The sequence below is a fragment of the Lontra canadensis genome, unplaced genomic scaffold, assembly GCF_010015895.1.
Source record: "Lontra canadensis isolate GAN:19392208 unplaced genomic scaffold, GSC_riverotter_1.0 scaffold45, whole genome shotgun sequence".
NCBI classification, from domain to species: Eukaryota; Metazoa; Chordata; class Mammalia; order Carnivora; family Mustelidae; genus Lontra; species Lontra canadensis.
In genome coordinates, this window is record NW_022631039.1 from 15,741,658 (window position 1) to 15,766,462 (window position 24,805).

General features: G+C 46.9%; 1 protein-coding gene across 5 annotated transcripts in view; it reads left to right on the plus strand.

Moving 5' to 3' along the window:
* The window catches only part of ARHGAP17 (Rho GTPase activating protein 17), an 83,922-nt gene extending 59,433 nt beyond the window's left edge, over positions 1–24,489 (plus strand). The window contains exons 13-22 of one of the 5 annotated variants that reach the window (XR_004384410.1): positions 2,334–2,414; positions 3,767–3,880; positions 5,987–6,078; positions 7,818–7,974; positions 9,661–9,891; positions 12,207–12,370; positions 15,829–16,449; positions 17,630–17,665; positions 19,357–19,405; positions 23,588–23,684. Coding sequence is in view for 4 of the 5 variants with exons in the window: in XM_032872862.1 (XP_032728753.1) it covers positions 2,334–2,414; positions 3,767–3,880; positions 5,987–6,078; positions 7,818–7,974; positions 9,661–9,891; positions 12,207–12,370; positions 15,829–16,449; positions 23,588–23,718 (1,591 nt within the window). In the remaining variant the exon portion in view is untranslated. Of the gene's footprint in view, positions 1–2,333; positions 2,415–3,766; positions 3,881–5,986; positions 6,079–7,817; positions 7,975–9,660; positions 9,892–12,206; positions 12,371–15,828; positions 16,450–17,629; positions 17,666–19,356; positions 19,406–23,587 lie in introns of all 5 variants that reach the window. The other 4 variants (XM_032872863.1, XM_032872864.1, XM_032872862.1 and 1 more) reach the window with 4 other exon arrangements.
* Positions 24,490–24,805: the final 316 nt, after the last annotated feature.

The window sequence follows — 24,805 nt, forward strand, 5'->3', positions numbered from 1 at the left end:
AAGAAAACGACAGGATGTTATATCCCCTTTGTGAATCATCTTACTCTCAGCGGTCATAAAGTAACATTAAAATAGCACGTGTGTTGAATAATAAGTGCCTCAGTTCTTACATGTTGGGTGAAAATATGGAGTATTATTATCAGTGTGGGAACGTGAGCACTTACTCACTGGCTTCAGTTTGCATGATGTATATGGATGAAGACATGTAGTGGGACCTGTATGACTAGAACAGCTGGTCTCAAACCCCTTTTTGAGGGAGGGAAGCCCTGTCATGGGGACAGGTGTCATACTGGCCAGCGGCAATGTGCCTGGCAAGCCGTGGGGAAACTCAGTTGTGCAGTAATACAGTGTTGACAGTACTAGTAATGGTAGTTAACACTTACTATGTGCTTAGTACCTACTAATCTTAGTACCTACTAATCTTAATACCCATTACCTCCTGTCATCCATGATCAGCGACATAAAAGACAGATATGGTTTGCAGAAACTGAGGCGCGGGAGGCACGGGGCCCAGGGAGCAGCAAGTAACTGGCAGAGTGGGAATTCGGACCCAGACCTGTCTGCCCCAAAGACTGTATCCCTGTCATTTGCTCCTTCTCCCCCATGCCCAGCTTCCATGCCAGGAGCTGTTGGCAGCCTTGTCCTAAAAGCCCCAGAGACTTCTCTCTGGCCGGCCAGCCTGCCTCCTTGTTAGCCTGCGCCTCATGGTTCTGACTCACTTCCTCCCTTAGGAGCCTAATTCCTCACCCTAAGGGAGAAGGAACAGATCTCCTTTCCCATCCTACCCTTCCCCTGTCTTTAGCCACTGTCACCCGTTCCCAGCAGATGGGCAGCTGGGGCTGAACATTTAGTCTTCAGTGGCAGGTGGTTCCACCCCTATTGTTAAGGTTTTTAAAGTCAAAGTAAGGGACACCTGGGTGGCTCCGTCAGTGAAATGTCGGCCTTCAGCTTGGGTCATGATCCTGGGGTTCTGGGATTGAGCCCTGCATTGAGCTCCCAGCTCAATGGGGAGCCTGCTTCTCTTCCCTCTGCCTGCTGCTCCCCCCGCCCCCTGCCCATGCTTGTGCTCTGTCTCTTTCTGACAAGTAAATAAATAAAATCTTTAAAAAAGAAAAATTCAGGGACACCTGGGTGGCTCAGTTGGTTAGGTGTCTGCCCCTTCTGCTCAGGTCATGATCCCGAGGTTGAGGGATGAAGTCCCACATTAGGCTCCTTGCTTGGCGTGGAGCCTGCTCCGTCTGCCTGCCGCTTCCTCTGCTTGTGCGCTCTCTCTCTCTCTCTCTCTCTCACTTTCTCTCTCTGACAAATAAAATTAAAAAAAAAAAAAAAGAAAATATCAGAGTAAGTTCATAGTCACGGTCATATCCTTGGAACCTGCGTGTGGCCCAGCCTATTGTAAATGTCCATTTTTGTGGGACTGAATAAATGGGCCCCAACAGCAGTGTCGAGTAGGAGAGCATTCTGGGGTCTCCTCTGTTGGGTAGCCTGCTCCACTCCTCTTGCGCCTGAGTCTTCTCTTGGTTCCAAGACTCCCAACATGGTTCCCATGAAAAAATACACTTTTCGAAGCAGATATCTGTTTCTGAGTGTATGGATCCTCCATATGTGAGAAAGGTCAGCATCCCAGTGACACAATGACCAGCCTTTAACGTACAATTACGTTTACCTGCTACCCCCCAGTCCAGATTGTTCCAGTTGTGGAGGACATTTTAGGTCCAAAGGTACATTGTGTGGGCGACTGCTAACACCCTCTCCAGCCCTCTTTTGTGTCAATGGAAGTTTGCACATGGAAACCATAGAGTGGAAGAGCTCCTGTGACTGCTTCACAACAGGACAGGGCCGCTGGGCCTGGAGCCTCTGGGCAGAGTTAAGGGCAGGAAGAGGCGTGGGGGTTTGGGTGCCTGGGAGCTCAGCCAGCCCCCCTATGGCTGGGCCAGCAAGAAATCTGGGCTCCAGGAAGCTCCTCGTGGAGATAGGCACCTTCTGGGATAGAGTTTTCAGCGGTGTCTTGTCTCCTGTGTGCCAGGAGTGGGCGCAAATGGTTTTGCGGGTTATATCTCTAGAACCTCCCCGTCACTGGGCAGAATCAGCATTCTTATCTGCAGGTGGGCAGATCAGGAGACTGAGTCTTGGCGAAGCTAACTCATGGCTCAGAGTGAAGTATTTGACTCCATATGTATTCATTTCCAAACCCGTCCTGTTTTCCATCTGTGCTTTTTCTCTGTCATCGAGGGCATCGCTGTTCACATAGCCTGTTATTAACCCAGGGGTTGCTAATGATGTGTCCTAATGAAGGGTTATGAATACAGGTTGCTTTTTTTTTTTTTTCTCAGTGTGCAGGATCAAGACAAAAAGCTTCAGGATTTGTGGAGAACATGTCAAAAGTTGCCACCACAAAATTTTGTTAACTTTAGGTATGTATGACTGGCATCCTGCAAATTAAGCCAGCAAGCCACAGTGACTCTGGAGTGAAGAAAGGTGCCATCTGCAGCAGAGGTCACTCGGTCCAAGCACACCGAGCAAGTGCTTCGGAGAGGAACTGGGGGTTGCTGGCAGTGGGATTTGATATATGTTATTGTGAAGCATATCACCGTGTGATGTATCTGCATCAGGTCTGCATTGACAGCTAAGTCCCCTGGTCAGCTTACCACTCCAGCTACAAGGAGAAAGTTCTCATGGAAAGTTGGCTTGACTGTGTGTTGGATTTGGACCCAGCTCAGTCAGTAGAGCCCACAACTCTTTGATCTCAGGGTCATGAGCTCAAGCTATACATTGGGTGTAGAGCTTACTTAAATAAATTACTAAATAAATAAATAAATAAATTGTCCAGTATGTAAAAGGCAAAAATTAATCAACAATTATATTTTCTGCAGTTGTTTCTATATATGCTATAGAATTTATTTTGAATAGAGCATAAATCATCCTATTAGATGAAATGTCTAGAACTGGAAATTACATATTGCTTTGTGGAATTAACTGTTTCTAAGAGAATTTACCATGGAATACATTTCTAGAATTTCGTCTCCAATTTCCTTTTGACCCCGTTCTAGGGTAAGATGCACTTCCACTTTGACCTAAAATATGACTTTGAAGAAGTGTAAGGAGAAGAAGGATAAAAGGTAGCCCACAGTATTGAAAACCAAATAAAATGGTAGAGGAGGACTTGGTCCAAAATGACAGATATTCTACCGGTGAAATTTGTGGCATGTTACCTGACCTTTAATTTCAATCCTGGGTTCTACCACTAAACTAAGATGTATGGATATATCTTAATTTAATCAGCCCCCTATTAATAGATAGTGGGGTTATTCTTAATATTTTATTTTTATAGTGCTGTGCTTGTATAGGAGAGACTGTAACTATATGATAAATTGGAAATTTTCATAAATACCACATAAGATATTTTCAAATACAGCTTTGTCTAAGTAATGTCCCTCTACTTGTATCTTTTCACGTCTACATTAAAACATATCAAGCTCACTGTTAACCAGATTGTAATTTACTGAGGGGTTGATAGGGCATAAAGGAGAAATGGTGGAAAGTACACAGCAAATAGGGATTGAATCGTGGAGGTCTTCTTGTGAGCTGTTTTCCTCTTCCAAGCCCTAACGGAGTCTGTCATCTGAAACAGAGAGCACAGGACTTTGTAAGATACAGAACCTGAGCCAGACTCTGATTCGACTCCACTCTGCACTTAGCACCTGAGCAACCCAGGGTTGGAGGATGCTGTTCCTGCAAATATTTTCCTTTCTCTTTTCTCCCCCAGGTATTTAATCAAGTTCCTTGCAAAGCTTGCTCAGACCAGCGACGTCAATAAAATGACTCCCAGCAACATTGCAATTGTGTTAGGCCCTAACTTATTATGGGCCAAAACTGAAGGGTAAGTGACCTCTCCCCACATCACGGTATTTTAATCTTTGTGCCGCAGGGGGACAGACCCCGTTCTAGGGTAAGATGCACTTCCAGACTTGCGCTTATGAGCCTGGTCTCTCCACATAGCCGACATTCTCAGAACACTGTCGTGAGCTGGGTCCCGTCCCAGAGGCAGGTCATGCGTGCAGTCCTCAGAGGGCCCTGCTGTTGGGCAGGCAGGCAGCTGAATGGCCATGGCACCGGGGCTGCCATAGACGTTATAAAGCACGACGGCCACAGTGCATATCAGAGGAGCACAGCTCAGGGTGAGAAGTGCAGGGAGAGCCCTGCAGAGGAAAAGGCACTTGGGTTGTACTTGGACAGACTAATAGCTTCCTGCAGGTGCGGCCCAAATGAGCAAAGGCATTGTGTGTGTGAAAGGGCCTGGTGGGGGGCGGGTCACATGGTCTTGTGTGACCCGAGCACTGGGGCCAGGAGACTGTGCCCGAGGAATATGAAGACTGAGCCAGGTTCTGAAGGGCCTTATGTATCTGGTGGAGGTTTTGGAACTTATGTTAGGTCATAAATGGTCAGGGAGGCATCAAGGTTTCTTTTTTTCTTTCTTTCTTTCTTTTTTAAGATTTTATTTATTTGGGAGAGAATGAGAGAGAGAGCATGAGAGAAGAGCGGTTAGCGGGAGAAGCAGACTCCCTGCCGAGCAGGGAGCCTGATGTGGGACTCGATCCCAGGACTTTAGGATCACGACCTAGCGGAAGACTCAACCAATTGAGCCACCCAGGTGCCCGGCATCAAGGTTTCTAAGCAGAATGAGTTGATCAAACTGCATTTAAAAAGATAATTGCGGACGCCTGGGCAGCTCAGTAGGTTAAGCGTCTGCTTTTGGCTCAGGTCATGATCCTGGGGTCCTGGGATCAAGTCCCACGTCGGACTCCCTGCTCAGTGGGGAGTCTGCTTTTCTCTCTTCCATTGCTCCTGCCCCCTGCCTGTGTTCTCTTTTTTGTTGTCTTCGAGAAATGCAGATTGAATAGAAAGGAGGGGTCTGGGAGCCCAGGTAGAGAGCTCCTGGGAAATCACCAACATTGGTATTTACTCTGGTGGCATTATAATGACCTCCTTTAATCCTCACAAGTAACCTTTTTGAAGTAGGTGCTTCTGTCCTCATTTTTACAGGTGAGGCCAAGGAACTTGCTTAAAGTTGCACAGCAGGGAAGTGGCGGGACCCACAGTCTGTGTCCTGAACCTTCCTCATGCCCCTGTGACCCCCATGGTTGGGCACTCCCTAAATGTCAGGCCTTTGCAGCTTTTTGGCTTCTGTGATATTCTGACTCTGAACTGGAACGTGAGCTCCTTGACACTAGGGATAACGATTCTTACCTGTTTTCTTCCTTTTGAACCTTGGCATTCACACCCTCAACTTCCAAACCTGCATCTTGGGACCAGTCCACAGATGTGACAGCCTTAATTAGTAGTTTGTGTAAACATGGGGCTCAGGTTCTCCGATGTAACGTGCACACCGAAACAGCGCACACTCTCGCTTATATTGTGGGCAAAGTTGTCGGTGGTGTCTTGGGTCGTATGAGATGACTACCTTGGGCAACGCTGCTCCAGTGGGAAAATGCCTGGTTGCAACCCCGTTCCAAACCGACATAAAATCAGCATTTGGACACACCATTAACCCAGCACATGCAGACTAGGGAGTGACAGCCGAGTCAGGGCGATTTTTCCTCCTGAGGTGTCACTGCCACACGCTGAGGCCGGAGCCCCATGGATCTAGTTTTTGCATTTGTGCATAAATATTTTCTTGTTTAAAGTAACTAAATTGGGGCACCTGGGTGGCGCAGTCAGTTAAGCATTGGAGTCTTGGCTTCAGCTCAGGTCACGATCTCCAGGTCCTGGGATCAAACCCCGTGTCGGGCTCCAGCTTGGCAAGGAATCTGGTTGAGATTCTTCCTCCCTCTACCCCTCCCACTCATACGTGCTCGCTCACTCTCTCTCAAATAAATAAATAATCTTCAAAAAAAAAAAAAACAAAATAATTAAATTGCTCTGAAACAACCTGCAGAAATTAGAGGCTGCCTGCGGAAAGCGGTCTAACTGTGAATGTCCTTCGCAGAACTCTGGCTGAAATGGCAGCAGCCACCTCTGTCCACGTGGTTGCGGTCATCGAGCCCATTATCCAGCATGCCGACTGGTTCTTCCCTGAAGGTAACGTAACTTTTCAACTTCACGGATTGCCCAAATAGCACAATGATGGTATAAAAAATTCTTTAAAGAAGAAAATGCTTCAGTAACCCCTTCGCGATTCCGTGACTGGCTCACGTTTATTTTTAGACCCCCTCGTGTCCATCTTTGACATCCTGGCATCCACATTACTTTGTATTTCTCTTTGTTTCACTTCACCCCGGGGGTGTCCACTCAGCCAGTGTGTACTTAATACCCCCGGCGCCATGCCTGCTGGTGAGATATGCTGTCTGCCATCTGAGAAGAAGCAGACACTATCCCACGTGTTAGAAGGAAGGGTGGATGGCTATACAAACTCGGATGTTGGGCACAAAGAACCAGGACCGCTTTCTAGAAGGGGTGACACCGGATATGCAGTTTTCCACTTGGAAGACAGCTTTTTGCTCCTGTGGCCAGAGAGCCGGGTTTTTGTAAAGGTGGAAGATGAAGCTGGATAGGTTGATTGGAGCCGTTTTGTGAAGGTGGGAGTTGACTGTGTCAGAGAAAGAGGATTTCAGGCAACGGTAACAGGTTTTCAAACTATATTTGTTGTAGTCCTGGGATCTTCAGAGGTTCCATGAACCCCTTCGGGGACACTGGTAGGGCAAGCTTTGTGAGTCCAGACCTCCTGCCCCGTACTTTGCCCAGAGTGGCCCCGCTGTCACCTCCCGTGACACCAGGGTGAGCTCGTTTGTCCTTTCCCAGGGTCTCCTCACCATTGAGAATCACACCTTACTCATGGAGATTCTCAACAAGTACATGACGCATGGATGAAAACTGGCATTTTGCCCAAGATTTCTTTGGGAAAACAAATCTTAGAAAAACTGCTCTAGGCAGTATGGAGTTGCTGTTGCCTTTTATTTGCATTTTATATCAAACTGTAAATACCTTTCTTTTTTTAAGTAATCCATGCTTATTGTCCTCTTCCATATTCCATGATTTTTTTTAAATTTAATTTTTTAATTTTTTTTTTTTTTACAAAGAAGAAAGCAGAGGAATCGTGTAACTTATATTCTGAATCATACCCTGTCCTTATCACAATTTACCTCCTCCCCCTGGCTTGGCAAACCTTGAGAAGATGAGGGGGCAGGGGGTTGCACTTGTGAAACAGGGAGGGCTGGGGGTAATTTTTAAGCCTCGTGTGCCCATATGCTGTACACCTTATGTGCTGGCTGACCTCGTTTCATGGCGCTTCACTTTACCACGCTTCCTAGATGTTGCATTATTTTACAAGTTGAAGGTTGGTGGCAGCCCCGCCTTTGCTGCCATTTTTCCAATAGCGTTTGCTCATTTCATGTCTTTGTCCCATTTTGGTAATTCTTGCAGTATTTCCAAGTTTTTCCATTCTCATTATATTGGTTATAGTGATCTTCGATCAGTGTTTATAACTCGTTGGAAGTTCAGATGATGGTTAGCCTTTCTTAGCAATAAAGTATTTTTTAATTAAGGTATGTGCCCTGTGTTTGTAGACCTAATGCTCTTACACATGGCAGCATAGTACACACATAACTTTGATGTGCACTGGGGGACCAGAAGAGCCATTTGACTTGCTTTATTGTGATACTCACTTTACTGGATTGTTCATTTCATCGTGATATTTGCTTTATCATCACACTATTGCGATACTCACTTCAGTGCGATACTCGCCTTATTTCAGTGGTCTGCACCAAACCTGCATTGTCTCTAAGGTGTACCTTCACATTCGTTTCTTTTTCTCCTTGCAGAGGTGGAATTTAACGTATCGGAAGCATTTGTGCCTCTCGTCACCCCAAATTCCAATCACTCATCTCACACTGGAAATGACTCTGACTCAGGGACCCTCGAGAGAAAGCGACCTGCCAGCATGGCGGTCATGGAAGGGGACTTGGTGAAGAAGGAGAGGTGTGCTCATAGCTGTTCACTTTCCTCCAGCAGCAGATGTCATGTAGAAGAATTATTAAACCCTCGAGATCTGGTACTGCCTCAATGGACCTATAGTATGAGAGTGGCCCACGGTGCACCCATGACTGTTAGGTCCAGATATTTCAGGAATTCCGCTCTAGTTCATTCCAAACATTAAACGTGACCCCCCAAGGCAGACACGTAGCTTGTCAGTACACATCTGTTCCATATGCGTCCAAGCTTCACCCGGTCTGTGATAAGCATCATACACATGCTACGAAGTCACTTAAATGTACTTGATGGGGGAAACGGAGAGGAAAAGTGGGAGGAAATTTAAATGTTGTGGACAGATGGGAGAATAACCCACCTCGAGAGACCTATTTTGGGCATAACTTGGCCCTTCGTGGAAGCCAGCCGCTGAATTTGGTGTTCAGCTGGAGGTACTTCTCTATTTGCTGATCGTGGAAGAAAAAAGACAGCTGCATTGGCATTAGTGAGAGACGTCAGTCTCTGTTCTATGCTCCACAGGCGAGTTTAGTGGGATTTTCAATGCTTAATGAGGCTGTTTATGTTTTGTGCCTGCAGAGGCCAACCATTAAGTCCATATGATGAAATGCCACTGTATTCACCTGAAAGGTCAAGTGAGGCCTTTGGAGTGACGTGCTTTGCGCACACACGGAATAACATCACCCGACACAGTTTTACAACTAAACCAGTAAACAGATTCACAACTAAATTTCATAGTTTCTTTTCATTGCCCGAACTTATAGTGAGCTTTGATTTTTTTGTTTCCTTTTGCTTTGTTGTTGTTGTTTTGTCCGGGCAAAGGCCAATACTTTACGTTCCCATCTGTCCCTCTGAAACCCACATTTCTTATGTGCAGAAGTTTTACTTCTCTGAAGCCCCAGTCACGCAGTAGGTCCTGCTTCCTGATGACACACTGGCCACCGCACTTGTGACTTCGTGTATTTGAAGTCACAAAATGCAGCATCGTGGCCGTGGTTGGCACATGCGATTCTCGGTTATCTCCCGGGGTAGGTTCTTCCTGCCAACTGACCCAGCACACGCGAGCTCAGGGAGCCACACGTGTTTATTTTTCAAACTGAAAAGCCTGAGAGTTCCTCCATCACCTAAGTTCACTTACGTGAAAAGTGAATCTTCCTTCTCCCCGTCTTCCAACCACCATCTCCTTCCCAAAAGCAGTGATTTTTTTTCCCAGGATCACGAATCCTCTCAGATCTATTCTTCACATGCACCCACACTAGTGCTCGTACACCTTGGCCGAGGAGGCAGTGTGGTGTGATGTCTTGATGCTGCCCTTGGCTGCCACCCCGTCTGCCAAACACATGGAAGTGAGGATGCCACTGGGTGGTAGGCGGGTGGGCACGCTGACATGATGTCACCCACTCCATACAAGGCCTGTCCACGGACTTTCAGCTGTTCACACCCGAACTGAGACAGGACATTGATCAGTACCAGGTCTATTGCTTGCTCAGGTTAAAGCCAAGGCAAGTTGCTTGCCTCAGTAATAGCAATGACCATCCGTCTGGTCCTTGCTGCCTCACTGCATGCGGGGCAAGTCGGGTGGCTCTTGCCGTGCGCGGGTTGTAACACGTGTGGAGTGATGGACTTCTGTCTCACTAGTTGGCTTGCATGCTGTGTTGACTGTTTCTTCTTTCTGTGTAGCTTTGGTGTGAAGCTTATGGACTTCCAGGCCCACCGGCGGGGTGGCACTCTAACTAGAAAGCACATAGCCCCAGCTTTCCAGCCACCACTCCCGCCCACAGATGGCAGCACCTTGGCTCCTGCAGGCCCAGAGCCCCCTCCCCAGAGCTCTAGGGCTGAAAGCAGTGCAGGGGGTGGGACAGCCCCCTCCTCTGCGGGCACACTGGAGCAGGGGCCAAGCTCAGGCGACAGGTAAGAAGACCAGCTTCTGCTGGCAGTGGGTGCTCAATGCCCCAGCCTTCTTGCAGGTGCTGGCCTGTAGGCGTCCCCTCCATGCCCACAGAATTGCTCGGCGTGGAGTGAACCAGATCTGCCTTCCCTCTTCTGGTTGGCAAAGGATGGGAAAAAAGACTGTAAATTGCTTGCTCTCTTTCCTGTTTTCCAAAAGAAGCAACACTTGTTTGCATTCTTTATCATCCTGCTTTGGTGCTGGAAGCCAATAGGTGGCTAGCTGTATTATAAACCTCTTTTCCCTGTTTGATGTATATTCAGTGTTCATTTATCATTTGCTTTTGTCATCTTGTACACTAAGTAATTAACACTTGAATGTAATGAGTTACTTAGATTAGAGCATTGCTGGTATTCATTCATTCACCCACGCACCCATCCATCCGTCCATCCATCCATCTGCCCACCCATCCATCCATCCGTCCATCCTTCCCTTCATCCATTTATTCATCCATCCATCCATCCAACCATCCATCCACCCACCCACCCATCCATCTGTCTGTCCATCCATCCACCCACCATCCATCCATCTGTCCGTCCATCTCTTCACCCACTCACCCATCCATCCATCCATCCATCTGTCCATCCGTCCACCCACCCATCCATCCATCTGTCCGTCCATCTGTCCACCCACCCACCCACCCATCCATCCATCCGTCCACCTACCCACCCATCCATCCATCTGTCCATCCGTCCCTTCGTCCACCCATCCATCCATCAGTCCATCCATCCGTGCGTCCATCCATCCACCCATCCACCCGTCCAATCAGATTTACTGAGTAACTGTGTGCTGGGTGCCGTACCAGGCACAGTTTGTGACTGAGACCTCCCCCACCCCTAGCTTTCAGTCTTACAGGCAAATTGATTGGAAATACAAGGTAGAAAATATGATGATGGTACTTTCTTAAGAGGCCCTTTTGTTGCTTAACCTTTTGATTAGCCACCTGGAATGGGGTATAAGGTACAGCTTTAAGGAAGAGTGCCTTTGAACTTGAGATTTTCATCTAATCTGCCTGAATTCACTTCCCCACCAGAGGCCACTTTAGGTGGTGTGCGAGATAGTTCAGGACGAGAAGTGCTATAAAAGATGAGCCCCTCTACGGAGTATGTGCTCCGATTTTTCTGGTCCTTTTCTCTACTGTGGCCATCTAGAAAGCACTAAATAACCACATATAAAGTAAAATAAGTGCATGGAACAAGGATCAAGCTTCTCTGGATGGGGAGGGAGTGCCTGGTGGGGTGTGATGCCAGCTGCTTAGGAGATAATCGCGTTCCAGCCTCACAGCCGAATTCAGGTTGCCCTATATATTCCTGAGCTCCTTTTTACTCACAGAATTAGCTGAAGTTCACATTTTGGTTAAAAATCATGAAGGCTTCCACCTCCCCAGGCTTCCTAGGCACATCCTGAGCTCCATGTTGTCTTGTCGAAACTGCCGCTCCACACACGTCTTTGTTTCAGCTCTAATTTTTTTGTTTGAGGGGAAAAAAAAAAAAAGTATTAGCAGACTCAAACATTTTTCATTTACCTGTAGTCTTCGGTTTGCTTAATCAAGGCTAAATGCATTAAGACAATAACTAGAACGCCCTGCAGAAGGACAAATGGAATGTCAGTTGTCAATTTGCTTTTGTTTTTTGTGCCCTGTGGGTATTTTTGTATACCCTTCCCGAATGGCGTTCACTCTTTGGTGACCCTGACAAAATGCAGCTGTAAAGCTTAGTGTACGAAGTTCTGAGCCGGGAATTGGCCCATGTTCTGATCTCTGTTCACCCTGCTGCTAACCAGCTCCGGGCTGGGAGCCATCGCTGAGTCTCAAGGGTTACTCTTTACTAGAGTGCAAACGATTAATAATAATCAAGCACTTTATAATTTAGACTGTCAGGATCTTGCCACAGCTTTGCTTTGTTTTGTACACTGTGTGCGTCATATCTCGTTCTTTGGAAGTCCAGAAGCCCTTTCATGTTTTTTTTTAATACTGTCCAATTTAAGTACAAGCAAACTAGAAATTCCTCATTGGCCTCTATCAAATGGCGTGTCTTGTGATATTCGAATAGCTGAATAGCTAGAAGACAATTGAGGCAGTGAATGTCCTAAAATATTTAGCTCTGTGTGGCCCCAAATAAACAGTGGCTTTGTAGACCCAGTGCAAATTATTGAAAATTCCTGATGCCCTCCTTGCCTGTGGAGGTGTGAACTCTGGTGGAATCTGGTGTCTTGATAGTGCACTGACTGGCTTTCGCAGGGAGTACCTGACACCTAATGTGACTTCTGCTCTCCGTAGTCCGCCAAAACCCAAGGACCCCTCACCTGCCCCTGCCCCGGCAAGAAACAGCAGTCAGATGGCCACTGGCCAGAACCAGGCCCAGACCACGGCTGGCTCCCATCAGCTCTCTGTTGGCCCAGGGCACAATTCCGCAGGCCCTAGCCCGCACACTCTGCGCCGAGGTAAGTAGCTACCTTTACTCCTTCCCCTTACGGAGGGACATGCAGACTTCCTTGGGTTAGCGCAGGGATTCATGGTGCAAGGCTTTCCGAGAGAGCATCTCTGTGTCTGTCACAAAATGGCAAGGAGAGGGGCACCTGGCTGGATTCATCAGAGGAACACATGACTTGATCTTGGAGTCTCAAGTTCAAGCCCCCCACTGGGTGTAGAGATTACTTAAAAAAAATGGCAAGCAGAAAAATCAGTCATTGAAGAGCAAAATCATTAAAAAGAAATGAACTAATAGCTGAAAGGCAGGCATTTAGGAATATGTTTAAGCCACAAAGCCTAACAAACAAAAAGTTGTTTCTTGTAAACAGTGCTCCCGGTTTTCCAGGAATCTGGTATTCCAACCCCGCCCTCTGCTTGGAAACCACCCCAGCCTCTGTCTAGCCAGGTTCTGCGGATCTGCCAGCCACTGTAACCTCTAGATTGAGGTCAGGGCTTTCTGGGTCCTGAGTGCTGTGTGATCTGAATCGTTCCCATCCATCTCCCTACCGTCCTCTGCTCAGCAGTTAGGGAGGTTGTGCTAAAACATGGCAGATCATGTCCTCTCTCTGTTGAAACTCTCCCTCCAGTGGCTTCCGTGCAGACCTCCCCCGTGTGTGGTGGGACCTGCTTTTGGGCCCTGCACTTATCACGTCCCTCTCTCCCCAAGCTTCAGCATGGCTGGTCTGCCCTCTGTTCCTGGGAAGCACTGAGCTCATTTCCCTCTTCCTTTTTCTTTGTTTAAGTTTGTCAGAGAGAGAAAGCACAAGCAGAGGGAGTGACAGGCAAAGGGAGAGGGAGAAGCAGGCTCCCCGCTGAGCCGGGAGCCCAATGCAGGACTCAGTCCCAGGACCCCAGGATCATGACCTGAGCCGAAAGCATATGCTTAACCACCAGGCGCCCCTCTTATGTTTAAGTCTTTAATCCATTTTGAGTCGACTCTTATTTATGGTGTAAGATAAGGGTCCAGTTTTATTCTTTTGCCTGTGGATATCCACTTTTCCCAACGCCACTTGTTGAAGAAACCATCCTTTCCCTATTGTATCCTCAGTGCCCTGTCCAAGATCAGCTGACCGCATATGCATGGACTGATTTCTGGGCTCTCTACTCTGTTCCACATGTGGCTCCTTAGCATTCAGGTCACAGCTCAGAGATTACCCACCCTGTGAGCCCTCCCTGTTGTCCCACTCTGACTAAAGCCCAGTCCCATCTCCGTGACTCACCGAGTCTTCTTCTGTCACATCACTCTCTTTCAGAGCATTTTTCCCTTGATCTGAAATTTTTAAATTTAATTTTTTACCTTGTTGCTTTGTCTTGGACAAGGTCCACCATTCTCCCATGGCCCTGGCACCCGACTCCCCTGCCTCCTCTCCTCATTCCCTTGGCACCCTTTCATGCCAGGAATGGTCTTTTATTCAGGGTGAATTTACAGTTAATACCACTCAGAATAGAAAGCTAGACATTTTTCTTTGTAAGTTGCTTATGGTAACCAGAGTATGGCTACTATTCCAAAGAGTGCTTTCTTCATTAGCTGCATAGTTATTTCTGTGGGAAAAGGTCTTCCAGGGTTCAAGGTCAAAAGTTCTAGGCCAGCAGAGCAGAGCAGACTTTATACCCTTTTCATTCTTGAATTCTGAGCCCTATAAGCAGAGAGCCAGCCAGTGTAGGAAGGAGGAAGGGGCTGAAAAAGAATCCAAGGAGTCCATAGAACATGGTTGTGAGCCTCTGTTCTGCCAGTTACTGGCTGTGTGATCTTTTGCAAATATTTGACTTCTCTGAACCTCAGTTTTCTCTACCGTGATACGGGTATAACAATGCCTGTCTTGCAGGGAGCTAATGGGACTTAAGTGAGACTTAAATGGGACTTCAGTTTATGTAAGGGGCCTAATTTGGTACTAGTGATGTGGGGTAAGTGATGCTCCTTAATTTCCCTATCGCTTTTCGGGAAGATTAGTAGGATCTCAGTACAATTTGAAAAATGCTAACGTCTCCCCTTTCTGCTCATCTCTCCCAGCCCAAAACCAGGTCTCCATGTTTTTGATTTCACCCTCCTCAGTACCAAATTCTGCCCCCTTGCCCTCTTGCCCCCTTAGTCATGCCGATCTCAGCTGGTATGGAGAGGGTAGTGGTTTGCTTCATCCCTCCTTAGAGAAATCTAGCTAAGACAACTCTTCAGACTTACTTGTACTTCTATCCAGAGCATATCTATTAATTCAAATGATTCCAGAATTGGTAGAATTTCTGTTATTAAAAAAAAAATTAAGCCCTCTAGAAGCCGGCTTAAGGCAAGGGGCCATGGTGCATGTATAGGCAGATCAGTCATGCTTGGGGGTCACCCTCTTCTAGCTCCTCTTGCTTCTCCCCGATTCTTTGGGAGGGGAGGACACTGAAAGTGGGCAGCTCAGTGGCCTTAGAGTATCGATTCTATCTAGGGAGGTGGCCCCCTTCACTTAGTTCTCTTCGTATTAAACTTTTCAAATGGCAGACCTTGGGGTCCTTGGCTGGTTCCATCAGCAGAGCATACAACTCTTGATCTCAGAGTCGTGAGTTCAAGCCCCACATTGGGTGTAGAGATTACTAAAAATTTTTAGAATAAAAAAATAAACAATGGGTCTTTAAAGATCTAAAGGTCAGGGGCACCTGGGTGGCTCAGTGGGTTAAGCCGCAGCCTTCGGCTCAGGTCATGATCCCAGGGTCCTGGATCGAGCCCCGCATCGGGCTCTCTGCACAGCGGGGAGCCTGCTTCCCTTCCTCTCTCTGCCTGCCTCTCTGCCTACTTGTGATCTCTGCCTGTCAAATAAATAAATAAAATCTTTAAAAAAAAAAAAAAGATCTAAAGGTCAGTATGTATATAAGGTACTTTTTTTTTGAACCGTAAACCTCTTGTTTGAGCAAATTTTAGATTTCCAGAGAAGTTGCAGAGGCAGTGCTGGTTGTTCCCAAATGACCCTTACCCACTTCTCCGACTGTTAATGACCCAGGTCCCCAAGGTGCATTTATCACTGCCCAGAAACCAGCCCTCCTGCTTTACTATGGACAAAACTCCATATTTTGTTCGGATTTCACCAGTTGTTCCACCAGAGGCCATGTTCTGTCCCAGGCCCACTCCCATCCAGGAGGCCATGGTGCATGCAGCCGCCTCTTCTCCTGGGTCTCCTCTGGGCTGTGACAGTTTCTGTCCTCCCTTGTGTTTTCGTGGCCTTGACAGCTTTTGGGGAGGGCCAGTCAGGCATTTTGAAGGACGTCCTCAATTCACATTTGTCAGCAGCTGTTCTCCTGGTTAGACTGGGCCGAGGGCCTTGGAGGAGGCAGACCACAGAGGTGAACGCCTTCCTGCTCACATCCTTCCACCGGGTTGTGAGCTGTTGTAAGATTCACCTGATAAAGGCAGTGCTGGCTTTACTCACTGAAAGATGTTTTCACCCTTTTTCAGCTGTTAAAAAACCTGCTCCTGCACCCCCGAAACCAGGAAACCCACCTCCTGGCCAGCCCGGGGGCCAGAGTTCTCCAGGAACATCTCAGCACCTACCCAGCCTGTCACCAAAGCCAACCACGCGAAGCCCTTCTCCTCCCGCCCAGCATGTGGGCCAGGCCCCTGGCCAACCGTGCACCACCTCGCAGCCTTCTGCACCCCGGAGGTACTCGAGCAGCCTGTCCCCGATACAAGCTCCCAATCACCCACCACCGCAGCCCCCGACGCAGGCCACACTGCTGGGGCACAGCAAACCGAGTAGCCAAGGCCCGCCCGCTCCCGTGGCTTTGCCCAGTGAGCCTGGACTTGAGCAGCCGCTTCACACCCCTCCCCAGACTCCAACGCCCCCCAGTACTCCACCTTTAGGAAAACAGAACCCCAGCCTGCCAGCTTCTCAGACCCAGGCGGTGAGTAATCCCGACATGGCACAGCCACACACCGGAACCTTACCAAGACCGAGACCAGTACCAAAGCCGAGGAATCGACCCAGCATGCCTCCACCCCCACATCCTCCTGGTGCCCACTCGGCCGGGGATGGCACCCTCACCAACGCTGCTCCCACTGCCTCCAAAATAGTCACGGGTAAGTGAGAAATGAGCTCAGACCTTTCCCCTTCCACACTACATTGTATCCAGACTCTCCCCTTTCGTTTAGGCCTTGGTTTTCAGCGGGGGGCAGCAAACTATACCACATTGGCCAGATCCAGCCCTTAGCCCATTTTTGTAAATAAAGTTTTATTGGGACAGAGCCACTCTAATTTGTTAACAAACTGCCTTTGGCTGCTTTTGTGCTAATGTAATGGTGGTATAGTCCTTTCATAGAGTATCTGGCTCACAGAGCCTGAAAATATTTGATACCTGGCCCTTGAAGTTGGCTGGCCTCTGACTTACAGTATTCATATGTGTTGAAGACCTGTCTACATTTACCTTTTTCTAAGTATAATGACCTAATCCAGGTGGAAGGTATTGTACAACGTGAGCATGAAATTCATTTCTTAGCAAATTCCCCATTAAGATACTTACCTTCCTTCTAAAGCTAAAAATGTTCATAGTAAATGAAACATTTCAGATATAACTTTAAAAAACGTGATCTGTGCCCATCTGGATGCTCCAGGAAGGGAGGTCTTGGGCGTGAGCACATCAGAGCCCCAGTCCTGAGTGTTGAGGGAGGGAAAGATCAGGAATTTCCCATAATTCCGTGGAAACCTGTTTCGGGTAGTGATGATTGTATACATTTCTGTGGGCTACCTAATGGGGTGTGTGTGTATATATATATATATATATATATATATATATTTTTTTTTTACGGGCAGTCTAGAACATGATCATTTTATTTAATTATGATTTCTTTTAAAATTTCCACCCTTAGGGCTCTAATACACTATTTGATTTAAGGATGGGGTGGATGGGGGGTTTTTTAATGTGTTTTTTTTTAATGGCAATTAGGAGCTTTGAATCACAACAGCTTAGTTTTAAATTTCCTACGTGGAGCTAGTTTTAGAGAAGAAGTTGAAATACACCTCTTGGCTGACCAGCTGTACTACACATCTCTGCTGAAACGAGCCAATGGTATCCCCCAGACTGGTACCCCAAATGATGAGGGTTAATCAATTAGTCTATCTTTTGCTAACCCTATTTCTTTTTCAGGAATATACTGCATAAATGCACTATTATAAATGGTTAATAATTTCTGATGATACTCCAGCTTTTACTTTTGAAAAACAAAGCCATATTGGTGTGTTTGTTTGTTTGTTTCCCAATAGATGCCCTCACAGGTGGGGAAGGTTCCCAGGACTAAGGTCTGTAACCCCCCGCCAAGCAGCTCGCTCCACAGCTCCAAATGCTCCTGCTTAGCCATGTTTTGCAAATGTGCTTGTGACTCTGTGCTCAGGAGCAGCTCCTTGAGGCCCCCTGCCACCATTCTGTAGCGTTAGACATTCCTTACGCTGAGCTGCTGTGCTCGCAGTTCAAGAGATACATGTCGTAGATTGAGAACCCAATTTCAAGCAACTCTCGTAAGATATGAGGAGTGTCTTCTTTCTTATTGGTAAGCCTTTCCTAAAGAGTCCTGCTCTTCTCAGGGATTTACCTCTCATCGATTGTCTCATCACTTCCAACCAAAGAGGACTCGGGTGCAGTCAGCCCAGAAAATTGTGTTCCCTGTGTCTTGAGCTTTAATTTTTTTAATTGTATATCTTAAGTGCAAGTTAACCGCATGGAGCTTCTTAATTTGATGTTTGAAATTCGGAGGACCAAAAAAAAACCCAAAAACCTTCCTACAAAGATCCCACTAAATTCCTTTGCATTCCAGCATGCTTACATTTTGCTTTCTTAAACCATATGAGCTTTTCCAAGGGCACTGTGAGGCTCATCTAAATCCTGCCTTTGGGTCCGCATTTGGACACCATAAGGCTCTTTAAGGGTACCATTGCTCTCTGAGCTGAGCCTTAGACCTATGGTGGGCTACTTGGGCAGAGTATTCACAGCTTTGGTCTGAGTAAGACTTTCTGGAGAAACCAGAAAGGGAAACTAGAGTGCGACCTTTAGAACATGGAGGAGGGCACAGGGGTGAGTCCCCCTCCCCACTCCCTATAACTCAGAGAAGCCCGGGGTTGCCTGACAGGGTGTGGAAGTCATGTATAAGAGTGAAGTGACTAGTCCCTAATCAACACGTCAGTACTTGGGACACACCAAACTTCTCCCCTCCACCTAGATCTTTCCCTCTTTTTGACAGAAAACTACAAACCAGAATCATGTCGTTTGTTTAATACCATTCTCAGCTCAGGTGTATTTCTTCCAGAAAGCCATCTTCCTGATCCAGTACAACCCCATAAGGCTCTGTACTTTATAATTACCAGGTCAGGGAAATTTTATATGAAAACTACTTTTCCTTAAGATATTAGCAAAGTATTTAAAGACCAATCTATGTTATGAACTCTCCTACACTCAAGAAATTCCAGGTCCCCACAATGACCTCTGTATTGCAGAATTAACTTTCAATTGCTTAAAATCGCCTGGACTGCCCCCCGGAACACACAGAAGGTCAGCATTTAGGGCTCATGAATCCTCTATTATGAACCATTCCTGGATACGGCCATTGGGTATTTCAACATAACTTCTGAGGAAGGTGGTTCTTTATGACGACATCATGTTTTTACATGGAAAACCATGGACAGATTCCTAGAAACAGGTTATTTGTTTAGAGTAATTAATCCCCCAAAAGTAGAATTAAGGCCCGGGGCTTAAGATAAACTCTTGGGGGTGACTGTTGCTGCCAGGCACCTCTGGCAGCCAACCTGGGCCAGCTCAGCTGCAGCCCGGGGAGATCGGCGGGACTCTGATGTCACCGGAACCTCTTCTTGGTCATTACTGTAGAAAACACGACCAGGCTTTTAGCTGTGAAAGTAAGAGACTTTACATCTTGCTGTTTTTAAAGTAATAGATTCTAGCCAAGAGTGTTCTAATTTCAACATTTTATTAAATAATTTAGATGTATGACCTGCCATATTCAGTAAGAACTGAAATTGGAATATTTAATGGTAAGGAAAAGGCACCTGATTGGCCAAAGCATTTGTGCTACTTGATGATCATGTTTGTGCACTAATGCCTGTTACTAACTGGGCACGCTCCCCCTGCCTGCTTGTATCCCTACTAATAGTGCATGTACTAATGGAGGCTGGCTTTGTTCATGCTTGCTGTCAATCACCCTGAGTACAAAGCGTGTCCACAGCATGTGCCAGGTGCTCACAGGGCTGGCCCTGTTACTTCTCTCACTCCTGTTCTTGTCTATACTGGGCAGGCTTGAGGTGTAATAGAAAGAGGACCTTGTAGACTCGGATGTGCCTGAATTAGAATGGCAACTCTGTGTAACGTCAGACAAGGCACGACCTGACTGATGAGTAAGAGGGTGACACTTGTGAGAATTTCTCCTGAAGGGGTGAAATCAGATAAAATAAGAGAACATCTTTCAGTTCTTAATTTACACGGAGTCTTAAGTAAACGGTAGCCATTTATGATCATTTTTATCTTGGGAAAAAAATAGATGCTCAGAGTTATGTATTAGATTCATATGTCAACGCTTTAAAAATTCATATGCCCAGACACAGCCTTCTAGGGCTGGGGCCCAGTCATCCCTATTTAGATTCTGATGCACTGCTTGGTTTTCCCAGTTCTTCTGTGGGTTAAAAAGACAATGCTCTGGAGCAAAAGACATTTCTTAATATTTTGTGATATTCCATGAGTCTGAGAATATCCACGAGGCCCCCATCCTCTGCACAACGTTACGCCGTATTGCTCTCGGGAGCATCCTTAAACAAACTCAACACTTCACTAGTTCTCACGGTGTTCTTTTTTAAAAACTAACCTCTTTTTATATCCTGAAAGACATGCATTAAAAAAACTAACCACGGATATTGAAGGAGATTTGGAAACTAGAAATAAGAAGGCACTATTTGTTTCTCTAGTTTTTTTTTCCCCCCTAGAAGTCCAGGGAGTGTATGATTCTAACTATTTTGCATGTATAGATTTTGATCTTGCATTTTTTAATTTCACCTTACATTCTATGCTCCTCCCCATGTTCTGATGGAGTTTTGACAACCCATCTTTTCCAATGAATGTCTAACATTAAGCAGACGGATTTTTGCTCAGGGTTGGACATTTCAGTGGCTTCTGCTTCTACTTGCAGTTTATTTTTAATAACTAAACATCAGAATCATGTCAAGGTAAATATTAGAATCTTTGTAAAATAACCTTTTCCCCCTTTTTGCTACAATGAACCAGACTGTTTAAGACTCCTGCGTTATATCCTCAGAAGCTGTCTGCTCTGTCAGGACCCTCACCGGCAGACACACAAAGTCCCGTGGGGCGGAGGGAGAGCACTATGCCTATGAAAACCCAGGCTCCAGGGTCCAGCCCATCTGGCTCTGATCCAGTGTGAGGAGCTGAGTGTCTCAGGGTCCCCCTTTCTTACCTCTACACTGGTTATACTAGTGCTGCTTTGGGGTCATTTCACAGAGGGCCAGTGAGCTGACAGGATGCTGTGTGCATAGCCCCTGGGACCATGTCTGGTGTGGTACCTGCTCAGTGGTGCCACCGTCGTGATGAAGAGTAGTATCCTTCTGAAAGCTAGCTCTGCACACACGCTGATTCTTCCTACTTCCTGTGTGTGAACAGATTTGCTATCTTCTTTTTAAACATGGTTCAGCCAGCCTGGCTCGCTCAGTGGGTAGAGCTGGTAACTCTTGATCTCAGGGTCGTGAGTTCAGGGCATGGAACCTACTTAAAACTTTATTTTTTAAGATTTTATTCATTTGACAGAGAGAGAGAGAGAGAGCGACCGTAAGTAGGCAGAGAGGCTGGCAGAGAGAGAGAGAGGGAAGCAGACTCCCTGCTGAGCAGAGAGCCCAATGTGGGGCTTGATCCCAGGACCCTGAGATCATGACTGGAGCTGAAGGCAGAGGCTTAAGCCACTAAGCCACCCAGGTGCCCCAAAACTTTAAAATTATAATAAAATCATGAATAAAAATAAACTCAGCTGCTTTTAAAAAAATTTAAAAAAATGGTTCATGTAAGGGGCAGGGGGGTAGGGCTGGGAAATAATGTATCTGCCAATCTCAGGCAAACCAGGGAAGAAGGCAGGAGGCCTTATGCTCCCTCCACACATTTCCCCCCACTGTGTAGAATTTGTGTGTATTCATCATAAATAGAGAATTTCAGAAAAGTACAAATCCAGAAATTATATGCGATGGAAAGGAAGGAAGGAAAAGGATCTGTCCTCTGAAAAGGCTCTGTGTCTGATTGGTGTTGTTTTGCATGGAAATCTACATATTAACAAGTAGAAATCTAATCAGCATGTATAGAACCTTTGCATCACGCGTCCCCCACCAGGCATGTCAGTTCCATAGTCTCTGATAAACTCTTTGGGCTAAATAGAGACACTGACTGGTTGCACCATCTGTCTTGTTGGGTTGGGGATTGAATTTGCAATGGATTTCTTGTACCAGTCTTGTTTTGGAGACATGACTACTCTGCCTGAGGCTGTAGGAGAGGAGGATTGGAAAGATGGTTGAACTGGAGGGCTCTTCGTCATTTACCCGTCCAACTGGCCAGCCACAACATTTATTGAGATTCAGATATTAAGCAGCTACTATTCTAGGCACTGGGGATGCCCTGAGCTAGACAGACAGTCCCTGCTCTTCGTGACTTCCTTTCTGCTGAGGTCAAGTCTGAGACATTGGGATCCCTGTTCTGTGCACACAGCCCACCCTTCCCTTGACTGCACCACTGGACACTGCAACTCAGCACAGTTCAGTTTGTTTTACCATTATCGTAAGACTGGAATTGTCAAGTGCATTCAGCACTTGAACCCTCTCATGCCTTGGCACCTCCACACATCTAGAAATTTCTCTTGAGTTGTGGTGCACAGGAAACCTGAAGAGCTGGGGCCGCCAACCCAGGAGCCCTTGTGAGAAAAGGTAGTAGATAGATCTTGCAGCTCAGAACTGTAAGGTTGTACACGAGCAGGAAACAGTCTCAAAGCAGTGAGGCCCCCCCCTCACCGAATGCACATGCGTGTGCCCCCAGCCTGCATGGAGAAGGAACAAGTGAAAGAGAAATTATGAGTAATTCTTAAACATATTGGGGAGACTCCCAGCACACTCTAGCCCAGCAGCGTGAAACTACAGCAAATCTGAACCTCTCCCTTCTCTCCTGCACCTGTCCTAAAACCTCTAACCAGGCCCTCACAGTTTGCTCAAACACAAACCTACTGGAGAAACAAATGATTCTGTCTTGATCAGGGGCCATCTCCCCCATTGAACCCCCAACTTCATTAAAGCTGGGTCTGGCTTGTTTACTTTTGTGCTGTCTCAGGTAGACACTCAGTAAGTACTTATTCATGGATGAATGCATCCGAGCCTCTCCGGCCTCACGAGGAGGCCATCCATGACAGGTGAAGATGTCTCTTGTGGGTTTTGAGGAGTGAGGGACTGACGGCTTGAGGATTCCGGTTGCCCTCTCGCTAGAGGAATTCCCGCCAACATAAGACATGAAAAAGAAGCTGGAGTTTAAGTATTAGGAAAAGAGAAAATTGGTATTTGTGGGAGGCTGGTGATCTACCTCAGTGATTGTCAACCCAGGGGTTGACAGGGGACATCTGGCCATGTCTGGAGACGCCTTTGTCACAGTGAGGGTGAGAGGGCTGGCTGCCACTGACATCTCATGCATGAAGGGCAGGACGGCTGCCACACATCCCACAGGGCACAGGACAGCCCCCCCAGCCCCGACTGACCCAGCCCAAAATGTCACTGGCGCTGAGTTTGGCATAGCATGAATAATAGGGGGACGGACTCCCGGGCCCCAGAGGAGGGGGCTCTGTCCAGTGAAGCGCACCTATCCCGGCAGCCCTGATTTGTGAAGAGGTTTTAGCTACCGTGTGAGAGGCTTGGTGCAAAGAATGAGGTTTCCTCTCATCGGGCAGAACGAGCGCCCTGTCTGAGGGCTCCTGGGAAGGGCCACCAGAACCAGGAGGTAGGGCTGTGCCACTCAGCTGCTCTGGGGTCTGAGAGGCTTGACTCAACTTCCAGGGGCTGACGGTGCCTGTAGTGAGCGAAAGTGTGTGTGCATGGGCTGACTCGGACTGTCCAGCTTCTCTTCTAGAGCGCCGTGGGGCGGCCTCCAGAGCATTACCATACGCTGACAGCATGTCTCCTGTTTTTGTCCAGACACCAGTTCTAGAGTTTCAGAGCCGCTTCGCAGCACCTTTCCTGACATGCATTCAGACTCAGCCAGCAAAGACCTGCCCGGACGCATTCTGTTGGATATAGACAACGATACAGAAAGCACCGCCCTGTGAAGAAAGCCCCGCCCCTTCCCCACCCGCTTCCACTGTGGAGCCCGGAACTGGGCAGGTGCTTGGTTCTCTCCGCAGACCAAACAGTGAAGAGCTTTCGGTGAAGGGAAAAAGAAGGTCTGGCATGGAGGCCTTTGCCGTCCCACAGCCTCAGGAGAAGGTGGAGGCTGACACTTTAAGCTGAATGATCTGTGTCTTGAAGAAGTTGGCTTTCTTTACACGGGAAAGAAATCAGGCCAAAAATTTTTTTTAAAAAATTTTAAAAAGAAAGAAAAAAAAAAGAAAAAAGAAGTACCTAGAATGGAAGGAGTATTACTGCCGAGACGCGCATAGGAAGCTTTGTCACTGCCGTTGAGGCAGGTGGCACAAAAGGCAATTTGGAATGAAGAAGAAGTAGTGCGTGAACAATCTATTTAATAAAATATATGCATTATGCAAATCGCCTACTTCCTGCTACTTGGACTTTCATCCTTATATATTAGGAAGGAGGTTCTTCTCCTTCACCATTGCTGCAGAATCGTTTTGTATGAAGTATGGTCGTCCCTCCCCGACCCCCTCCAAACCGTGAGCATTGATGGTGACTGCTGGATCCGTCACCTCAGCAAGCTGGATGTGACTTGTGCCTTGTTGGATTGCCAGAATGTAGAAGGAAATGTACTGTTCTTTTTTTTTTTTTTAAACTGTGTAATTGCTACTTGATAAGGACCCGAACATTATTCTAGTTTCATGTTTAATTTGAATTAAATATATTCTGTGGTTAATATGAAAACTTTATAATTCTCAGAAGCAGAACTGTGGCTTGTGTGTGTGTATGTGTGTGTGTGCACGCGTGCGCACGGGTGCATGTTGTCCCCTCACGAAACAGAATTTGGCTGAGACATCAAAGATCCCTGTGTCCCCAAAGTGCTTCTTGCACTTAATAATGTCATTGAAAATATATACCTATAAACCCATTTCCCCCTGTATCTTAAATTTATCTTTGCTTAAGGCTGACTCTCTTCCTCCTCAGATGCCATCCCCCTGCCCCAGGCTGTAGATCCGGCTCTCTATAGAGACCGAGGGTGTTGGTGTCGGTTGCTCATTGGCCTTG